The sequence below is a fragment of the Pelophylax lessonae genome (genome assembly GCF_965119305.1).
Source record: "Pelophylax lessonae genome assembly, chromosome: 1".
Classification (NCBI taxonomy): domain Eukaryota; kingdom Metazoa; phylum Chordata; class Amphibia; order Anura; family Ranidae; genus Pelophylax; species Pelophylax lessonae.
This window is the reverse complement of record NC_138768.1, coordinates 224,136,907-224,159,914: the sequence shown is the minus strand read 5'-3', so window position 1 is coordinate 224,159,914 and position 23,008 is coordinate 224,136,907. Positions and strand designations below refer to the sequence as shown.

Sequence of the window (23,008 nt, the reverse complement as noted above, 5' to 3'; positions counted from 1 at the left end):
AGAGCAGTTCATAAACATGCATGCCATGCATCATTGTCCCGTGATTTACAGATTCATCCTATCACCCCTGATATATCTCCCCTTTCCTCTACCCTCCTCTGAATTGAGGAGGTGGTTTAAGACCCTCTCCCTTCTAGCCAAAATACATTCTTTTTGTTTTTGTTTTTTTGTTTTTTTAAGTTATTAACTTTAAGCCCCCCCACTCAATTATTCTTCATTGCATTGCAAGGCTTAAATGAACAGTGCATATACTGCATGTTTCTGGAAATGTGGTATTTGCTTAAAGAATCAGGGGCTCTTAGGGGACAGTGTTGCAGTAAGTCAGTAAACTAGAGCCACATGCTTTGACTATACTTTAGACCAAACATATTTACTTTAAGGTTAGACCATGTAGCATCCTTTATCCTTTTCACATTGTTTCAGAATGATCTGCCTGAACAGTAGTAGGCAGTACAAGAATACACTGTAAATTACTGTCTGTTGGGTTCATCTCTCTCATACAGAAAATATAAAATGCCTTAAAAAACACCTTACCTCATCTTGATAGTTATAGTCATTTTATTGCGCACTTAGTATGCTCAGTGAAGCATGAGAATTAAAAGCTTATCATATTGTTATTGTGCAATAAACATGGTAATCCAGATTCTTCAGGAAATAAGATGCATCATGTTTTATTCCATCTTTGCTGGTATCACTTGGTGAATGATCATTCATTCATTATTACCAGTGAGATAATGAATGCACGCATGACAAATTAGAACTGAGCTAGTGAGTCTTTATTTACATTTCAGCTTCTCACTAAAAGCAAAACTTGGTTTTAGATACTTGTGTACCACATGTACTCCACGTGCTGAGCTGGGCATTTCTAACTGGTGCCTGATCTGATTTAAAGCTGAGCTCTGGTGAAAACCAAAAATACCCTCCCTCCTTTCACTGCATGGGTTAAATGCTTGTTTTTGCCTAGGGTACCAGTAAAAAGAACACTCTGACTTATGTACAGTCCCTCGCCTGCATTGTTCTTCATGACAGTGTGACCAACAGAGTGCCTTAGAGAAGAGGTTGTGGAAGCCAATGGTACTCTAGGCATAAACGAGCATTTGACCTTAGCAGTACGGGGGGAGCCCCACTGCAAGACAATTTTTTTTTCTTTTCCAGGGTTCAGCTTTAAAGCGGGCACAAAATCGATCTTTTTTTTTTGTGCCCGTCCGCTTGTTCTCATTCACCTGAAAAGGAATTGGCACGCTACCAGCGACGCGCTCCCGCCCCCGTTAGTCAGCGGGGAAGCCGATGCAGAAGGCAGGCGGCTCAAATTGCCACCTGACACCCACGATCATTCCCCGCTGAGAAAGAAGAACAGTCAGCTGATGTAAACACAACTGACCGTTTTTCTCCCTGCAATGATCATAGAGCCCATGTGATCCTTCTATATAGGATCACATGTCTCTGTGAAAATTTCAGAAGCCATAACCCCCCACAGTTAGAATCACTCTCTTAGGCTCACATTTAACCCCTTGATCACCCACAGGGTTAACCCCTTCCCTGCCAATGCCATTATTACAGTAACAGTGCATATTTTTTAGCACTGATTACTGTAGTAATGTCACTGGTACCCCCAAAAGTGTTGAAAATGTCAGTTAGGGGTCTGATCCGTCCACCGCAATGTCGCAGTCCCGCTAAAAATCGCAGATCACTGCCATTACTAGTAAAAAAATAAAAAAAAATAAAAATGATATAAATCTTTCCCATAGTTAGTAGACGCAATAACTTTTGCGCAAACCAATCAAAATATGCTTATTGCAATTTTTTACCAAAAATATGTAGCAGAAAACAAATTGGCCTAAAATGTTAAAAAAATTCTGATTTTTTTTTGGGAATGTTATATAGCAGAATGTGAAAAATATTGATTTTTTTTTTTTCAAAATTGTCACTTTTTTTGTTTATAGCGCAAAAAATAAAAAACGCACAGGTGATCAAATACCACCAAAAGAAAGCTCTTTTTGTGGGAAAAAGGACATTAATTTTATTTAGGTACAGCGTAGCACGACCGCGCAACTGTCCGTTAAAGTAACGCAGTGCCAAATCGCAAAATATGGCACGGTCATTAAGGGCTAAATCCTTCTGGTCTTAAAGTGGTTAAAGAACTCCAGTAGAAAGGAAATCTAAATTTGTCTATACCAGCTGAAGATTTAAGACAACTGAGAACCAGTGGTGCCCATGCTATGCCTGTGGCACCTAAACTACTGACAACTAAGAAGAGGTTAAAAAAAGAAAATTACTACATACTGCTCTTAAAGTGTTACTATACCCAGGACCCTGCATTCACTATATTTTGTGTCCAACAGTACACAGAACATGGAAATGCAATAGTTGTAGTAAATATAAACTGCTAAATACCTTTTCTCATCAGCAGTTAGAGCAATCTTGTTACTTCTATCAGTGTCTGGATAAAGCTTGTAGGAGGAATTTTTATTCTCCTGTGATTGTCCTATGCAGGACCCCTGACCCTCTGTCTGGACAGTGCTGATTGGCCCTGTGCTGATCACATGCACACTCCCAAGAAAGAAAAAAAAAATCAGTAGCAGTACACACCAAACTGAGCATGTGCAGCTTGTCCCCTAGCTTCTGTTATATCATGATTTGGGGACTGTGGAAGAAAGGGAGGATCAGAGAAGACAGGATCAAGCAGCCTTTTTACATAATGAAGAAGATTTACCCCTTAGGTTCCACAGTGAGTATAACAAGCATGCTTTACTGCATATACAGACTGATTTTGCTGTTATGGTGTTTAGTAACACTTTACTTGTTTCTAAAGTCTGTCTAAAAGCAACACTCGCTTGCCCTTAAACTAGAACTATACTTATCTACAATACAGGAATGTAGAATCAGCAAGCCCCCTCACCAGCACAGACATCTTCGATTATTTTGGTTGGTTGCTCCAGGGTGACATAACTCCCACAGAAGTACAAAGTGGGGGGGATTTACTAAAACTGGAACATGCAAAATCTGGTGCAGTTCTGCATAGAAACCAATCAACTTGTTTTATTGTCAAAATCAATCACCACGTTTTATTGTCAAAGCTTAATTGAACAAGCTGAAGTTAGAAGCTGATTGTCTACCATACACAGCTGCACAAGATTCTGAGTTCTCCAGTTTTAGTAAATCACCTCCAGTGTGTCTCTTCTGCCATTAAAAGTCTACCTGTTCAAAATGTTTGAATTCCTAGGAATTTGTGGTTAGTGAAGGACTTGTTAGGTCAATTTCCATAAAACAATTCACATGTCATGTGGCTCTAAAAATATTTTTTGGGGACACTATATTTTGGAAACATTCCAGCTTGAATAGATAAGATAAAAGAGAAAAACCAACATTTTAGTCTTGCCACCAAGACAAGAAGGGATGGTAAGTCTTTCAATAGGGGCACCCTTGCCAGGTTCAACTGTTAAAGTGGAATCCCCTAACAAATTTCTTCTCACTTTCTGTAAATAGTAATATCCCCAACGGGAAAAAAGGTCTTTATCACTTTCATACAGAGAGGGATTATATTTTCCTAAACTTTCAATTGGCTTTTATATGTGGCTAAAGTAAATCTTAACATTGCTTAATACAGTCTTTTTCTTTACGGGTTCTACAAATGACTCCCAGTCTTGACACAAAACGAAAATTACTGCTACTTTCCTATACTGTAAAAAAGTTTGCAAAAAATAAATGAGACTGCGACATACAACTTAGCTGGTAGACACTCTCAAAAATTGCATTTCTGGAAGATCATTTATGACCGATCTCAGACCCTTGTGATCCCTGCATTTGGTTTAATTTACTTCCACATGTTGCAAAGACTGCAGTCAAGTGCATCAGAGTAGCATTGATTTCCCAATGAACAGAAATGTTAATCCAATAGTTTCAATACCCTAATCCCCAATGCCCAAACAAAGTAATACACTGATCCAGAACATGTATGTAGCCAGTGAGACCGAAACATTTCTTTTGAATTATTGGCTGGGAAGATACTGGAACCAGTTAGCAGGACATCCAGGCATTTAGAATCAATTAGTAGTTGAGTAATGGCAGCCTGTGTATTTCTGTCAGGAACAGTTTCCTTAAACCGTGTGAATGCATACACTAATCCCTAAAAGTGCATAAACAGGCATTTTTGCATGGTTTAAAATGAAGCATTAACATTTTCTATGATTGTGAGGTTTAACCTATGATATCTATAGAAGCAGACACATACAAAAGCAAACACGATGCAATGCAATCATTCACAACTTTTTTTTAATAGCAAAGTCCTCATACTAATACATGTTAAAAGTTGTAAATATTAACAAAGCAAGCAGCCCTATAGTGGTTTTGATAGGTCTTGGCCATATTTTGTCAAGCCAGGGCTTGAAATGACAGCAGAGTAGCTATCACCATGGTAAAATAGTTTTGATTTAAGCAATCTGCCCCCTTCCTAAAGGGAAGAAGAATAATATAGCGTATACAAATGCGACACAAGTCATATTGTAATTGGATGTTTTTAAAATTACCTTTAGTTTTCAATCTGCAGGTCTCTGTAATTTTATGAAAATGCAATGCAATATGGCTTCCCTTGAGATGTTTTGTACACAGAATGTGTACAGAACACCCCTAGAAAGGTAAATTCCTGCTTGTGTGATTGGCCCACCAATTTTCCCAGAAGTCTGCACTAAGATATAAGTCAGATTTCAGGCATCCCCTGCAACAAAAATGTCATTTTTTGGTGGGATAATTCCAATAGGAAATCACGGCTAAGATTCCATTCACAATTGTATGACTCCAAAGCTGTACCGACTTTGGAGTGCAACTTTGGATGAGTGCCAATTGGATACAACTTTGGCTTTGACCAGTGATCATGGGCAACTGTTGCACACATGTTGCATTAAATAACAATCAGGTACGATTTTCATGCTACTTCTGAGGGTTAACATTGAAGTCTATGGCCCTCAAGTTACATTAAATTCAGACCAAAGTAGTGCATGAACTACTTTGAAGTTGCTGCAACTTTAGGTCGTGCATATATATGAATGGTTATCATTGGAAAACATGGGGAACGATTTGTCATGCAACTCATCCAAAGTTGCATGACAAGTCGCACAAGTGTAAATGGAGCCTAAAGGGATGCAGGCCCAGCAGCTTTCCTCATTAGAGCCCTGCAGGTGCACAGCTAACTGATAACTATGAAACCACTTCCATTACTCTTACTTTCCCACATGGATACAGACAGACACACAGGGATTTCTTCAGAATAACAAAAGGTAGGGAATCTACAACAAAGTTTGGTAAAATTCCTGTAATGTACATACATCACCCAGAGGAGAATGCTTTTTTCTCAGCAAAAGCAGAGTTACGCTTTAAAGAAATTTTCCATGATCAGATCGTAATAAAATATTGAAATTACTGTATATCACATATCTAGTGTTAGAGCTGGGCAAAACAACAAAACATTCCAGAGACACCCATTCCAACTCAGAACAATGGAAGTCAGAGTCAAGTAGAAAGGAAAAAAAAAATGTCATGTAAGTCCTGTCCTGTTCTAGTTTATGGTCAAAGGTTTTCGCTGAAAATACAAAGCCAGCATTGCTTGTGACCTGCCTTCACATAGTTTTACTAGCTTCATTATTCATCTACAAAATGAAATATAAAACAAAATATAAACAAAAAAATATAAATCGTACCAATAAAACACCACAAAAGACAGAAATTCACATTTTCTACATCATGAAAGTAGGAGTAGGGTAGCAGAGAGCAGTACAATATTACTGCATTAACTATATACAGAATGTGAAGAATTCAAGCACAAAAATGAAAAATATCTAAAAATAGGCCACATAACATTTTATCTAATTGCTTTCCTGTTCATAGTAAATAACGTGCTCACCAATGTTAACCTAAATGATTTACTAAAACTGATGCACACAAAATCTGGTATAACTGTACATAGTAACCTATCAGCTTCTAACTTCATCTTGTTCAAATAAGCTTTGACAATAAAAAATAGAAGCTAATTGGTTACTATGCACGACGGGATAAGATTCTGTGCAGCAGTTTTTTTAAATCCCCCCAATGTAAAAAAGTAAGCAATTTACAGTTCTATAAATAGCCCCACAAAATTGCAAAAATGGCAATAGATCGTGTATAAAAATTTTAAACTGAAAGTAAGATAACAAAGACCCCCAGCACTCGCCAGAAACTGTCTTCCAGATCGATGTTATCTGATTTATCTGACGGTGTGAGGCTTCCTCTCCCTAATCTGAGTAGTCTGTAAAGTTACCTGGACAGATTAGAGGGGAAAAAATCTCATGACATCTACTAATCTGGAGGACCTAGGCAGTTTCTGACCAAAATGACTGGGCAACCAATAATTTTAAATTTACCTTTACCATGTCAGATTTTATTTTGCTAAATCTGTTGCAAATACAAAACATAGCACTGACCAGACAAACTGAAAAGTTTGGAACTCAAATATAGTCTAAAGGAAGTCAGATTAGAGGGAAAAAAATCTCATGACATCTTCCAATCTGGCAGACCTGGGCAGTTTCTGACCAGAAAGACAGAGGAACCAATCATTTTATATTTACCTGTACAAAGTAACATTTTATTTTGCTCAATCTGTTGCAATTTGGCTAGATTCTGGAATCATGCATGGGAGTTAGCAAGTTCACTTTTAGACCAGGCATGTCCAACCTGCGGCCCGGGGCCGCATGCGTCCCGGAAATGCAGGCAATGCGGCCCACTGCCCCCTGACAATTTTTTTTTTTTGCTGGGGAGGAAGGAAGTCGAATCGGGGGCACAGCCACAGCGGCTTCCAACTAACTCTAGGCAGAGGCTGCCTCGGATGGGAGCATCCACTAGTTGTGTTAAATTAGTGCTGGGGGGGGGGGTGCAGCAGCGCGGGAAGGGTGCTGTGGCGTTTTATTACTTATATACCTTAACTATAGTATATATTTTATATGCGGCCCGAGAAAATTTCTCTACACTCAATGTGGCCCAGAGAAGCCAAAAGGTTGGACACCCATGTTTTAGACCTTAGGTCCAAAAAAAATGCAAAAATCATTACTGAAGATCCTAAATATAGCACAGACAAACAGAAAAGTTTGGAACTCAAATATAGTCTAAAGGAAGTCAGTACTCATTTTTCTATAGGTAAAGCTCCCTTGAACTTTCTGTTTAAATCGAAAATCACATTCCATCTGCACCAAAACAAAAGATGTGCAAATCCTTGCAGTTTGTTTTATTAAAACCACCACAGTCTGCAACAAAGTCTGAGTAACAAAGCCTGTCTCCAGCCAGCATGCTGCAGAGAAGGAGCCTCGCTATCTGTGTGAAACATGGATTTTTTTCTACAGCTTACCTGTAAAATCTATTTCTTGGAGTACATCACGAGACACAGAGCCATATTCATTACTATATGGGTTATAGGTCACCTTCAGGTGAATGGACATTGGCAACCAATCAGACAGGAAGTCCCCCTATATAACCCCAGGAAATACTTCAGTTTTGTAGCAAGCAATAAATACCCCATACAAGACTGGAGGGGCCTCTGTGTCCTGTTATGTACTCCAAGAAATGGATTTTACAGGTAAGCTGTAGAAAAAATCCATATTTCTTATCCTACATCACAGGACACAGAGCCACATTCATTACTCTAATGGAAGTCCCATAGCAATGCATTTAAGGGGAGGGGGGACACCAAAAATACCGCCATCAGACCAGAAAACATCTACATAGCTGCCTTCAGAACACTGCGGCCAAATGGAGACTCCTCCTGGGTCCCAACATCCACTTGATAGAATCTAGTGAGCGTATGCACTGACAACCAAGTCGCAGCTTTGCAAATCTGAGCCATAGAAGCTTGATGGCGAATTACCCAAGAGGTACCTACCCCTCTGGTAGAGTGTGCCTTTACCAGAAAAGGTGGAACCTTCCCTTTCAAACCATACACCTAGATAATAACCTGGCAAATCCAACTAGAAATCATAGACTTAGAGGCAGCCTGCCCTTTTCCTGGGCCCTTCTGGCAGCACAAACAAAAGATCGGTCTAACGAACCTGAGCCGACCATTTCAAGTAAATCTTAACTGCACGTACTACATCAAAAGAATGTAATAACTTTTCCTCCTCTGTTTCAGGATCTGGAAAAAAGGAAAGTAGTATAATGTCCTGATTCAAATGAAAGGCGGACACCACCTTGGTCAAAAAACCTGGGTGTAGACATAGAGTCACCCTATCTAAAAATCAAGAATGGCTCTTTACAAGAAAGAGCTGCTAGTTCTGATACTCTTCTGGCTGAAGTTATTGCAATCAAAAAGACCCATTTTCTGGTCAAAAGAACCAGAGGAATATGCCCCATGGGCTCAAGAGGCTGTTTCTGTAAAACTGCCAGCACCAATTTCCCAAGGACACAATAGTGGCTTCACTGGAGGAAGCATACGTAACATTCCTTGAACAGAGGTTTGAACCAAGGAATGTGAATTGCAGAATGGAAAAAAAACGACAAGGCTGAAATTTGACCCTTAACCTTCCTAGCGGTATTCCCGAGTGTGACTCGGGGTAAGATTTTAGTGCCAAAAGCGGTAACCCCGAGTCACACTCGGGGTAGCGCTAAGAAGATCGCTGGATGCTGGAGGAGGTTTTACTTACCTTTTCTCCGGGATCCAGCGAAGACTGCGAGCGGTGTGCGGCGGCGGAGCTTCCTCCCGATCGTCTGCGAGCCCCGGCTTCCGTCTCCGGCGACGTGACGTCCGCCGGGGGGTGGAACCGGCGGCAAATTCGAATGTAAAATGCACCAAACACACTGATATCGTTCAAAATAAAATAAAATCACATTACATTACCCCCCAGTGCCCTTTCCTGCAGTTTTACTGTACTTTTTATGTAAATATATGTATATATATATATATATACATATATATACAGTATATATATATATACATATATATATATATATATACGCACACATATTATATATATATATATATATATATATACATATATATGTGTGTATATATATATATATATATATATATATATATATATATATATATATATATATGTATGTATGTATGTATGTATATATATATATATATATATATATATATATATATACATATATATATATATATATACACGTATATATATATATACACGTAATTCTTGTGAATGAGCAGCCCAAACCAACTGTATACACGTATATATATATATATATATATATATATATATATATAATATATGTATACATAATATATGTATACATACATATATATATATATATATATATATATAATATGTATAATAAATGTATACAGTTGGTTTGGGCTGCTCATTCACAAGAATTACATGCTTTCAGCACCTAAAATAATGGTACCGCTTTCAGCACCTAAAATCCAAAAGAATCATACCGCCAGGGAGGTTAATAGTGGCTAAGGCTAATTTCATATCTACCCCTACTTGCAAGAAGGCTAGAATTCTCCCGATGATATAATTTTGGGGATGCCATTTCCTGGCTTCACACCAGGTAATGTAAGATTTCCAGACTCTGTTATAAATGCTTCTAAAGATTGGTTTTCTAGCATTTATCAGGGAAGAAACTGCAGGGCCAGATATACCTTGCTCTTTCAAAATCAAGGCTTCAATAGCCAAGTTGTCAAATTTAAAGACTATAAAGCAGGGTAAAATATTGGACCTTGAAAGAGCAGGTCTGGATGCAGTGGAAGAACCAAAGGCCTTGTCACTGCCAATTTTTGAATTTGTGCATACCAAAACCACCTCAACCATGCTGGAGCTACCAGGATAACTGGTTTCCTCTCTAGCTGGATTCTGCGTAACAGATGTGGCAGCAGCTGAACTGGAGGAAAGGCATAGATCAGGGAAAACTCATCACCAAGGCATCCACTCCGACTGCAAGTGGATCTCTGGTCCTGGACACAAATCTCTTCAACTTGTTGTTGAACCTGGATGCCAACAGACCTACATCTGGGACCCACCAGCATTGGTAGATCAATGCAAAGATCTCGGGGTGTAAGGACCACTCCCCGGGAAACACCTGTTGACGACTCACAAATTCTGCCTGCCAGTTTTCTATTCCTGCAATGAAAACCGCTGAAAGGCATGGAAGAAATGATTCTGCCCAGGATAACATAATATCCACCTCCTTCTGGGCTGATTGACTTTTGGTGCCTCTCTGATGGTTGATATAAGCCACAGCTGTGGCATTGTCGGATTGTACCCTGACAGGGTAACACCGAAGTCTGGGCGTCCAGTACTTTAAAGCCTGATAAACTGCTCAGATTTCCAAGACATTGAAGGGAAGACTTTTTTCTGCCCAAGACCACTTTCCCTGGCAGTGGCTTCCTTCAGAACCACTCCCCAACCAGAGAGACTGGAATCTGTAGTCACTATTTTCCAGACTACCGAAAGAAGGGATTTCCCTTTTTCCAAATTTCTGGTTAACCACTTAAGCCCCGGAAGATTTTACCCCCTTCCTGACCAGGGCCTATTTTGCGATTCGGCACTATGTGACTTTAACGGACAATTGCGCGGTCGTGTGATGCTGTACCTAAACGAATTTGACGTCCTTTTTTCCCACAAACAGAGCTTTCTTTTGGTGGTATTTGATCACCTGTGCGATTTTTTGATCATGCGCTATAAACAAAAAATAGCGAAAATTTTGCAAAAATAACAATATTTTTCACATTTTTTTATATGAAATTCCCCAAAAAAATTTAAAAATCTAAATTTTTTAACATTTTAGGCCAATTTGTTTTCTGCTATATATGTTTGGTAAAAAAAAAATCGCAATATGCGTATTTTGATTGGTTTGCACAAAAGTTATTGCGTTTACTAACTAAGGGAAAGATTGTTGTCATTTTTATTGGTTTTTTTTTAACGAGTAATGGCGGCGATCTGCGATTATTTTTGCAGGACTGCGACATTGGACCCTTGACTGACATTTTTGACACTTTTGGGGGTACCAGTGACATTACTACAGTAATCAGTGCTATACATATGCACTGTTACTGTAAAAATGACACTGGCAGGGAAGGGGTTAACTTTATTGGAGAAGGAGGGGTTAAGTGTGTCCCTAGGAGCGTGCTTCTAATGGGCCATACACACTATCAGATTATCTGAAGACTTTTGTCTGTAGACTTACCAAAACCATATAATATGAGGTCAAACCTAAACACTTTCAATTTGTATGCAATCCGGCAGGCCCTTGCACTACATAGAAAAGGTAAATCTGAAGGAAAAAGTCTTCAGATAATCTGATAGTGTGTATGGCCCTTAACTGTTATGGGATGTGGCTGTTTGTGTAACTACAGAGATTTACGATCCTACATAGCAGGACCGTATGATCTCTGCACTTACACAGGGGAGAATGACAGGCGGCTTTGTTTACATTAGCTGCCTGCCTTTCTCCCTCTGTCCCGGACGATCACGAGTGGCCGGCGGACATCGAGTCCACCGGTCACACGCGCTGGGATCACAGTGAACGAGCGGGGGCGGGAGCGCGCCTCCGGCGGCACGGGCTCACCCCCTATGGTTAACAACCACCAATTTAGACTCTGACATACTTTTGGTACCAGAGACATGCACCAGTCTAGGGACTGGACCTTTCTGGTCCACGCTGACAGAATGATGTTCTGTAAGGGTCTGGCATGGAATTGAGCATTTTGAACTGCTCCGAATAAGAACACCATCTTCCCTGATAACTTAATGCAAAGACGTACAGATGGATACTTTTGACTTCTTACAGATTGAACCAGATCCTTCAGGTCTGTAACCTTTCTAAATGGCAAGAATATCTTTGCCTGTATTGTTTCCACATGGAAACCCAGATATTCCAGATGCTGGACCGGCTGTAATGCTGACTTTGCCAAGTTCATAATCCAACCCAGACGTTCTAAGAACTGTACTGTCTGGAAAACATTTTGGCTTAGAGCCAAAGCCGATCGATCTATTAGCAATAGATCGTGTAGATATCCTATCACTGATATTCCTCAAGAACTTAGAGCAGCCAATACTGGAGCTAGGATCTTTGTGAACACTCTTGGAGCCGTGGCCAACTTGAAGGGCAGGGCCCCAAACTGAAAAATTACGGTTTTCTACTTTAAAGCGTAAAAACCTTTGATGGGACTGAATAATAGGCATGTGAAGGTATGCATCCTGGATGTCTATGGATGCTAGAAGGGAGGCCATGACTGAACTAACTGACTCCATACGGAAAGTGCAAATGTTCAGAAACTGGTCCAGAGCTTTGAGATTGAGAATAGGTCTCACATCTTTGGCTTGGAGACTACGAAAAGGTTTGAGTAAAAAACCCTGAATCTTTCATCCTCCGGAACCCCTGTAATCACTCTTTGGGACCTTAAATGGTCCAGAGCCAGAAAGAGAGATCTCCTTTTTAGAGGATCTGCAGGTATGTTTGACTTTACAAACCGAGGATGCGGGAACATTCAAAATTCCAGTTTGTATCCATGCGAGATAGTGGAAATAACCCAATTGTCCTGGACCATTTCTACCCAGACCTTCGAGAACTTTAGCAGCCTTCCCCCCACCCGATTGAGTGGGGGCGCCCCTTCACAAGGTAGGCTTAGAGGTAGACTTGGTAGATCTCTGGGCCCAGGGTTTCTTCTGCCCTTGTCCTGAAGGCTTGGTTCTGGATCCAGATGGCTGAGGTCGTCGCAACTGCCTGGGAATAGAAGCACTGGGGGTCTGAGTGCTGGGAATCTTAAAAGAAGGACATTTGCTTTTCCTCTTAACAGGTAGCACTGTTCTATTTCCCCCCTAAATCCTTTGGATATATCTATCCAGATCATCACCAAATAGGCGTTCTCCACGAAAAGGAAAGCCAGCCAGCAACTTTTTACACTGTAATTCCGCAGACCAGCTTTTGAGCCATAGGATTCTGCAAATATGTACTGTCAAAAGGGCAAACCGTGACATTTGCTGTATGGAGTCTTTAAAAGCATCCACTGCTAAACTTAAAGTGCGAGGTAGATCTGTAAAATCTTTAACAGACTCTCCTTGAGAAGAAACCGTCCTGGAAACTCGCTTAATACGGTCTTTTAAAGACTGAGAAACTCCTATATCTGCTACTGCAGGTTGTATCGCAGAGCCTGCAACAGCAAAGGAGGCTTTTAGCAAAGATTACAACTTCTTACCAGCTGGATCTTTAAAAACCTGGGCAGTATCTACAGGACAAGTTAAACTTTTGTTAACTGAAGAAATGGCAGCATCCACAGTAGGTATATTCCATTTTCTCAATTTTTCCTCCATAGGATACAATAGTGAAAACCTTTTGGGAGGAACAAAAATCCTATCAGGATGATCCCAATCAGTATACATTACCTGCTCTAAGAGCGGATGTAAGGGAAAAACCTGAGGACTTTGAGGAGGGCGCAATGAGCCTAGCGAGGAAAAAGAGACTTCAGACATCTCTAAAGGAGGTAATTCATATCCAAACCGGACCATTTTAGTGAGAGGCTGATTAAACAATCTCTGGGATTGAGAGGCCCAGTATGACTCCTCAGATCCTGACTCCCCAGAAGTGAAAGCCTCAGCTTGACCTTCTACAGGGTCATTTACAGCTACTACTTCCACATCCTCTGCCCAATCCTGAACTGACTCAGGGGGGTGGCTCAGGTGAGGGAGATCTATAATGTTTCCCCCCTCCTTGCAATGCTGCAATCATGTCAGCAATCATGTCAGAAATCTTACTCCAAGGCCAGCTAATAATGCCAATGCCAAATCGTCCTTAGTGACGTAGGTTGCGACAGAAGCACTGGATGTAGCTATTATGCCTGACAACCGTAATGGCTCAGATTGGCTAGTCGCCTCTGGCCTATCAGGGGAGGAAGACACAGAGGAAGCATGGCTAGGATCTTCCAGTCCTGATGGTGGCACCACAGTGCCCCTTCCAGCTGTGCCCCTCCTCTTTCCGGAGGCCATTGCTCTGAGGCAAGACAAACTTGAGGAACTAACTTTAGTGTACTCAAGGCTTGTGCCAAGCTATACAGCTTATCACACACAGCACTGATTATCCCAAAGGCACAGAACCTGCAGTGACCCATGCAACCCAGCCGCTGCTGCTCTGTCCCTCCAGTCTTCTGACAGAGGCTTGCGTGTTGGAAACACTTCCTGGAAAATCGTGCCGTTTGCAATTGTACTGGGCATACGCGGCATGCTACCTGGCGTCCACATGGACGGCATTCACATCATGACACACCTCTCCTGCTCCAAGCATACGCTTGTGTTTGTATGGTGAATTGTCGCGTGCACACGGATGATCCATCGCCACAGACACGCCACTGAAGGCGTTGCTTGATCCAGAGCTTCTGAGGAGACGAATGTGCGGGCGCTTTCACATCAAGGTGAAAACTACACGCCAAACAACATGGGGTGAGATCAGCATAAGCAAAATAAGCATGCTTTGTCACAGCTGACCTTTCAGGTGATCAGCACAGGGTGAAAACAATATGCCTAAACAAACAAGGTCTGCCTTGGCACTTGGTAACTTGGTAAGACCAACATGGCACTTGGTAACTGTTATCTTTAAAGGGAGTAGTGCATAAAAATATTTTTACAAATATCTTTAGAGTGGACTTACTAGTCCAGCTGCAGGATTCTGTCTTGTAACAAGAATCCAATCTTCACCCATTATTGTGAGTTTTTTGTCAATTGCTGACCTTCAAGGACTGGGTCCCCTTGTTTTGAGGGGCCACTCCCTTCGACCTGTAGAGCACCCTGTCGGAGCGCCTTTGGGATTGCTTTTACCAAGGGTCCAGATCCCAGGGTCCAGTGCCTAAAAAGGACAACGTTACAGGCAAAACCTTGTATCTGCTTTCCCAAGGCTTAGGTACCATCCTTTTAGTCTTTGACTTTTTTAGATGGATCTAATTGCTAATCCTTTAGATTCAGAGATCTTTGATCGGGGTTTTAAGCATTATCTTCTTTTTTCTTCTTTGAGAAAAAAATTTAAATGTGGAGAACTTCTCTACAGTGACCATCACCTTTAAGACACTGGCGAAAAAACTGAGGTACTTCCTGTGTATGAGGGGTTATATAGGGGGACTTCCTGTCTGATTGGTTGTCCATTCACCTGAAGGTGGCCTATAACCCATATAGTAATGAATATGGCTCTGTGTCCTGTGATATATGTTGAAGAAAGTAGTCTTCTCAATGCAGAGGTCTGTTATACCCCTGCTTGGACAGAGCCAGAGCTCTCCAATCAGAAGGAAGCATGAGAATTGCTGATTGCAGAGCATTAGGTTTGATTCAGTATTGAATGTGTTAGACCTCTAAAGAGAGCCCTCTAGGAGCAAGGGTCCTTGACTGCCACATGCTAGCAGGGGACAGGCTTTTCTACTCAAGTTGTGGCTGCTTTCTAAAAGAAAAATACCCTGCACACCTTTTTGTTTTGATGCACCTGAAATGGACTAAGTTGTTTCAAACTGAAAGTTCCTTGATCTCTAATATTTCCTTCTAAAGTTAGTTAAATAAGTTATCCACTTTTATCAGATAGGTGTAATTTCCTTCAAATCCTACTAAAACATATTTTTTATGAATGCGTTTTGTTTTTGTACACGGAAGGGTAGACTTTTTTTTACTTTTTCATTGACCTGTGTTCCCCTTACAAAAATTTCCCCTTACTTCTTGTCTTTGTAATCAAACCCAAAGTGAGAGATATCTCAAGTAGGGATAGTAACAACAAGGAGAAATGAGCTGCTTCCAGGCATTACTGCCCTTAATCAATCCTTTGCCACATATGCTCCAATATGGAGACTCTCACATATTAGAGTTACAACCGCACTTTATAGAGGAACCTTGATAAGGTACTGTGGATTCCACATATATTTGCAAATGCTGTGCAACTAAAACCCCAGTTTTTAATGTAAATTGTTGAACAGCATAATTTTGTTATTTTTGCATGCTACTGTAGCTGGTAAGTGTGCTGGGAAACTGTTGTTTGTTCGTGCTGTGCAAAGCTCTTCCATGGCCTAATTTTAAAAGCTAGTTATAAATTGGGGTGGTTGCCATTCTTGTATAGCTTGCTTGCTGGAATTGGCATGGGGACATATTGGACACCATCACCTGTTGTTCTGCTTTGCTGGACTTCTAATTTATCCCTGTGCCTTTAAAGTGGAGCTAAATGTATTAATATGTATCTTTCCAATGGTCCCTTGCCGTCGCTGGCATCTTCTCCCATGTGCCAGTTTTTAGTCATCTTCATTGGCTGGCGTAGGATGATGTAATTCCAGTGCATGTGCAGGAGCTAGTAATTCTGCCACACGTGGATTGAGCTGACCACTGTAAGCTTTGTATACTATATACTGTATGCTCTAACCAGTGGCGTAGCGTGGGTTGTCAGCGCCCGGGGCAAGGTAAGTAATTTGCGCCCCCTACACAAATCTACTAGACCACTACACTGACACCTACACTGACCTAGCTGATCACTAAACAGACCGACCTTATTCCTGCACTAACCAACCTGATCACTATACTGACCTACCAAATTTCTATACTGACACCTACACTGACCTACCTGAGCACTACACAGACCTACCTGATTCCTACACTGACCTACCTGACCACTACACAAACCTACCTGACAATTACACTGACCACTACAGAGACCTACCTGATTCCTACACTAAGGATGGCTGAGCAGGCTCCTAAATGGCAGCATGACACTGCGCCCCCCCCCCCAGATTTTGCGCCCGGTGCAGCTGGCCCCCCCAGCACCCCCCACGCTACGCCACTGGCTCTAACATGGAGACTCTCAAACATACAGCCTCATTTACACAGTTGAACTTAAGCATACAAGGGCTGTGTTTGCCCACACAGGGATGCACAGGTTCTGTGCATCCCTGTGTAGGCAGTCCCATTCTTGTAAATTGGGACGCAGTGGCTGCATTTAACATTTAAATGTCAAAAGACACAAATGTCAAAAGAACACTTAAGTGTCCTACTCACTGCATTTCCCAGTATGCTTATACGCAAGAGCAATCCCCTTTAAATTGAAAACACAAAAGCACTTGATAAATGCTTCTAATGCTTTCATTTGTAATTAAAAGAAACATGTCATAGGAGAAATACAGCAGCTGCCACTGCTGACCATTCCTTCTGAAAATGTTAGTTTCCTGGCTGTTAATATGTTGATGCATTGGCTTATACTGTACAACAAGCAAAGAGATAAGGAATTCTGACACTTTTCCAAAATCTTGCTTGTTTCAAGTCTGTGACTCAAAACGTATTTATACCTGATGGTCAACCAACAAAAAAAATACAAAAAGCATGTCTAGAAGGAGGTCAGCAATGACAACCATTGTACTTCTTTCATGATGCTTAAATCACATGAAACACAGCTACCAAACCTGAACATGCATACATTTTCCAAAGTGTAGATCTCAGTTTTGGTAAAGTCTGAAGCATGTAGAAAATGCTGCATTTTTCTCCAAAGCCCAGTGTCCAATTGTAAACCAACCACTTCTGCCAGAGTTGAATGTTTGAATTAAACAGCATGTTTGACCATAATAAGGCTTACATCTTGAACAGTCACAAGCAATTAATAACAGCTGATTTATCATATTCCAACTGTCATCTTCCAGTTCCTAAAATATCACTGGTCACTTTGGGATGTGTGTGAGAGAGTTTTTTTTATTTCTAGTTTAGTCATACATGAACCAGCCTGAATAGAACCTATTAAAACACTATGGATTGGAGACTCTTCGGAGAATGAGGTTCCCCCTAATCTTAATTCAATGGCTTAAAGTGATCTACCGTTCTTCCGTCAGCTGTCATTAGACTGGGATGTCTCTTGTCATCCCCATTCCGGTTTTACTGTTGTACATGGCAGGGCTGCCCTCTTTCCCCGACCCTCTTTGCTATCGCTATAGAGCCGGTGGCAGAGGTTCTCCATATATCTACCCTCAGAGGCCTGCGGCTGGAGTAGCTGGAGGAGAGGGTAGCCTTTTAGGCAGACGACCTCCTATTATTCCTCAATGATGCTGGCCCCTCGTTGAAGGGTGCATTGCAGGTCCTGAATTATTTTTCAGATCTTACCTAACCTGACAGGTCTCAAAGTGAACTGGTCCAAGTACCTGCTATTTGCTATTGATTCTGGAGCTAGGGATAGGATCCTTAAAACCTATCTTGCTTTGCACCTGCTGGTTTATTACTTGAGTCCCTGCATGGGCCCCTTATTTGCACATGTTGTTCTTAATTGAGGTGCATATATGTTGTTTTATGTTCTATAATATCAATAAAAAGATTTTTAAAAAAATAAAATAATAATGGAATATATTTAAATGTTAAATGTTGAAGCAGAACTAAACCCTCCTATCCTTTACAGCCAAGAAAGCTGCCATCTTAGCTTGTGCAGTTGTCATGGTGCTGCACATGTCATCATGTAATCATGCATCATACCAGTTATGACACCAGTCATTTCATGGCTTTACAGTTCAGTTGAGAGCACAAGCACATGTGACAGTCATCATTCATGGCATGTCTTCAATGCAACTGTGGGAAACCAGTAAATACATGGGTTTCGTTTCTCTTTTCATTACAGGAAATTTTTGCAACCAATGGCCTGATCTGGAGTACTTTATTTTGCTGCTAAATGGTATTCAACCAAAACTGAAAAAAGTGTCCATTGACCTTTATGATGGCTGCCCTGTTTCTTTGAGCATGTAAATGGCACAGAATTAAAGGTTGATGGGACACAGACAGTTTTCACCAAGCAGTCTTCATAGGATCCAATAATTCATTTTTGGGCCTAGTACAGTCACTGGGTTTTATTGCACACAGCTTTGAAAAGAAAAACAACAGCTATAGACAGGAACACAAGACAAAGCCACCTGAGGGAGCATAGTAAAAAGTTTCATTGCAGGAAGCCATTTTAAAAAAATTGCAAACAAGCCAGTAGTAGGCAATAAATACATTATTGACCTTAGCGCAGTGAAGGTGAAGTTCAAATGAAGAAAGCAAAAGCAACCAATCAGATTTATGTGTACTTAAACAATAAGACCACTGAACATACAAATTCTACATGACTGTTTTAGAAAACTAATGCCCATACACACTGAAAATGTAAGCCAAAAACATTTGTGTCTAAATCTTTGTAAATCAGAGGCGAAAACAATATTTTAAAACCTGGTCAGTCTAATGTGGGAACCAGATGACACAAATGTCAACAATGTCATTAGCATTAATTACCAAATAAACAAATTAACAGGTATGGGTACTGAATTTTTCAACAAATAATAAAGAAATTTGTCTCTCAAATACTTTCCCTTTCCTATCACCCAGAAGCATTTATAAACCAACCAAGGCTAAGACCTAAAAAAGCAATCAACATTGAAAAGAGATGATTTTTGCTTTTTAGGGCTTAGTAAAAATGCAATCCTGTTCTAATAAACAGCAAAACACTGGCACATCAGCCATCAGCAGAATGCTATCCATTTGTACTCATGAACCTCAGCAGTTTTATATTGGGATATTAAAAAAAGTCATTTTCCTAAAAGCCTCAATGTATTATTGCTGAATATGGAGAGCTCTTTGCGCAATAAGAGGAACTTATGTGTGTTTTGTCCCTCTCCAAAGCATTTGTATGTTCTGATTTCCTGGAGGGATAAGCTTGTTTAATATCCATGTAAATGAGCAGCTACACAGCAGTTTGAGATTAAACAATGCAAGTCATTTTTTTTCCTCTAGTATATGTGCAGAGCCACCGTATAATGATGAGGGGTGATTGTATACCATATGCATTAAGCAAATACACACCAAGGCTTTGCCATCAGGTCAGCTCTTTTTATACATTAGAACAAAAGGCTTATTGGTAATTTCACAGACCAATACCACTACAGCTGCACGCAGAATTAGGTGACCCAAAGAGGACTGAAAGGGGTCATTTTAATCTAATAAAACGTATAGCTTCAGCAAGCTTAAAAACAGAAGCAGCCAATCACGGCACTAAAAGCCTGCAGACTAAAGGTTAGAGCACTGAATATTAGTTGCTTAATGAAAATGTTGTTAACTGACATTCAGGGATGAATGAATCCAAATACCAGGGCAAGTTGAAATCCTCCAGACCTGAATAACAATAGGAAGATCGCAGCCAGCCCTGAGCACATTTGAACCTGCTCCTGCTTTCTCACATATCTGTTTGCCATGCTCTTGTCATTCCTCATGTTACAGAACATCAATCATAAATAAAGAGTTGCTGCCCTGAGAATGCCCAGGTCTGATTTACAAACATTAGCAGGGAATACTGTTACCGTTTCCCATCACAGCCAAGCAAGTGTAAGCAGACAATTAAAAACAAGGACCTCCTCTGCAAGAATTACATTCTGCCTATACATTAAATGTTCAGACCCATCCAGTATAGTTCCACTGTTATACAGAAATTATATATATTTATCCAAAATATGAATACAAAATTCTACATAGTTGGATACACACTTTAGATGGGAAGGATACATTGGACAGATATATAAAAGGAATCCTATAAAACAATAATACGGTATAACTATATATATATATATTCTCTCACACACATAGTACATATCTTGATAGGTACATACTTTACATGGATGTAGATACTATAAGAAAACAGTTAACCTAACAGTTAGGTGAATTAATCAATACAGTTCTATATGTACATATGAATTAAAGTTTAATACTTTAGCAGAACAAAAGCAAGAGGACTGAAACAAAGACCAGTACTGCATATTAGAAGGACTACTGATTCAAGGCTCATTGCTTCACTAGCATTGCCTATAGAGTTGTCATTTTTAATATAATGATTAATCGTAACAGATTTGTATCTTTCTAAGTCAAATGAAATGGTTTCATTTTATGCATGGGGTAAATTATATAGTATCTTCATTTATGCAAAAGAGTGAGTAAACAGTTGTACAGACAATGACATATAAAACAGTATAAAGTACAGACGAGATGATAAGTGTATTAATGTAAATCACAGTACTCCTGCAGACGTGTCAAGCATCAATCATTACACACACACCACACACACATACACACACTACATCAATACATGAACTTCATCCTTCTTGGATAAAACAACTTGATTGGTATAGCAGCACATGGCAATTGGTGAGTGATGCTCTGGCAATGAACACGTTAATCGCATACACCTTTGCTATGAAAACAAGTCTGACTTCAGCACCGCAAATGAGGAAGGCAGCATTGAGATCACAGAGTGGCTTATTCGGAGGCTACCTGTCCATACACATAACATTATGTCTGCAACTGGCCACAAAGTTCAAAAATAACAAGTGGCGTTACAAAAAAAAAAGAGTAATTTCTGCCAATGGATTTGAAGATCCGTGTTTCTGAGATGATCTGCTAGTTACCAGTCAAGCCAGAGAGACTACATTCCACCTTAAAAGACCTCCCATATGCTATGTTATGTATATTATATCCTCACAGTGATGAACAATTGACCTGTAAAAATAATTGAAGCGCTACAGACCCTTGTCTAAAGATTTGGGCTTTGTAATGAACCAAGCATCAAAGATTTCATAGGTGATTTCGAGTTCAAGCATCACTTAAGACAAGTATTACAGGGACACATTATATGAGCTGATAGGGTAAGCATGGCCAACTAAGAATTTCAAGAATTGTTCTTTGCAAAGTGAGCGTCACAAGTGTACCATGTACATTAAAATACACAAGATATAAAAATGTGCAAGTAATCCAGAGAAGCAATTTAACATCTTCTGTGACTATTTCACTGATGAACTACCCCCCCCCTCTCTTTCCCACAGATCTCAGCTGTCAGAAGTGTCCCCCTGTATCCTCAGGATTGTAGCAGAACCACAAAGCAATAAGAATCAACCAGCTTTTTTTTTTTGCTTTTTTTTAAAGAGTCTGCAGCTCTAGACACAGATGTAGTTGACTAGAGCATCTGTCACTGGTGTACCAGGCGGGAAAGGAAAAGGAGCCCTCTAGTCAGGACATGTCAAAGACCCCATGTATTGAATCATCAATTCATTGCCAAGGGGTCTGTGAAACTCCTTTGCTTCCCGGTATCTGCTATGTTGTTGGCCAGCTCAGCCAGACACACACACAGCTCTATGGCAGCACACTGCTTGTGCTGAATCAATGACTGAACTGAACAAAGGCAGAGTGAGGATCAATTCCTAATACGTTATCAATCCACCAGCCTCCCTCCTCCCACTCCACCACCGCCCCTGCAACCTGGGCCCCCGATCACTGTACCCCACAACCCCAAAGGCAGCACCCCTTGCACCCACCTGCAGCCGTCGCAGATCAAACCTCTTCCAATATTGGAACATTGATCCCACATTAGTAGCCATCTTGGGGGATATTGAAGCGATATCGTCTGTGTTGGGATTTTTTTTTTCCTTTCCTGCCTCACACAGGCTGGTCTCAATCTCCGGGCTGGACCAGTCTCTCCTCTCTCCCCCTCTTCACTTAATCCCGTTTCGCTGATTCAAAGCCACCCAGTCAGAAGAGTGCATTGTTTGTAATCCCCAAAGTGCAGCAGCCTTTTCCTCAAGTCTCCGGGTCACCCCGGGACTGATTTGCAAGAACTTGATTTTTTTTCCGCAAAACTTATCAATAGTGACGTCACAAGCAGATCGATACAGCCTGGGAGAGAGGGAGGGAATGTGCAATTCAATTAACATGTGTGGTTTGAGATGCTGTGGGATAATAAATTCTCCCCTCCCTCCCTAGCTGTCTGCTGGTATAGGCTGCATATACTGAGGGCAGGGCAGTCTGTGCAGGGGGTGTGCACAGTCCCTTGCTGTCTTGTGGTAAAGCCTGCATATACGGTGAGGGGCAGCCTGTGCAGGGGGGGGGGGGGGGTGTGCACAGTCACTGGATGTTTGGTGGTATATGCTGCATATATTAAGAGTGACAGTCTGTGCAGGGGGTGTTCACTGTCTCTGGATGTTTGGTGGTATATACTGCATATATTAAGAGTGACAGCCTGTGCAGGGGGTGTG

General features: G+C 40.8%; 1 protein-coding gene across 1 annotated transcript in view; it reads right to left on the bottom strand.

Annotated features, from left to right (window-relative positions):
• Positions 1-22,728, bottom strand: part of CUX2 (cut like homeobox 2) — a 711,333-nt gene extending 688,605 nt beyond the window's left edge. Inside the window, exon 1 of the mRNA XM_082244161.1 lies at positions 22,292-22,728. Coding sequence (XP_082100287.1) covers positions 22,292-22,354 — 63 coding nt within the window. The 5' untranslated portion in view covers positions 22,355-22,728. The remainder of the gene's footprint in view (positions 1-22,291) is intronic.
• Positions 22,729-23,008: the final 280 nt, after the last annotated feature.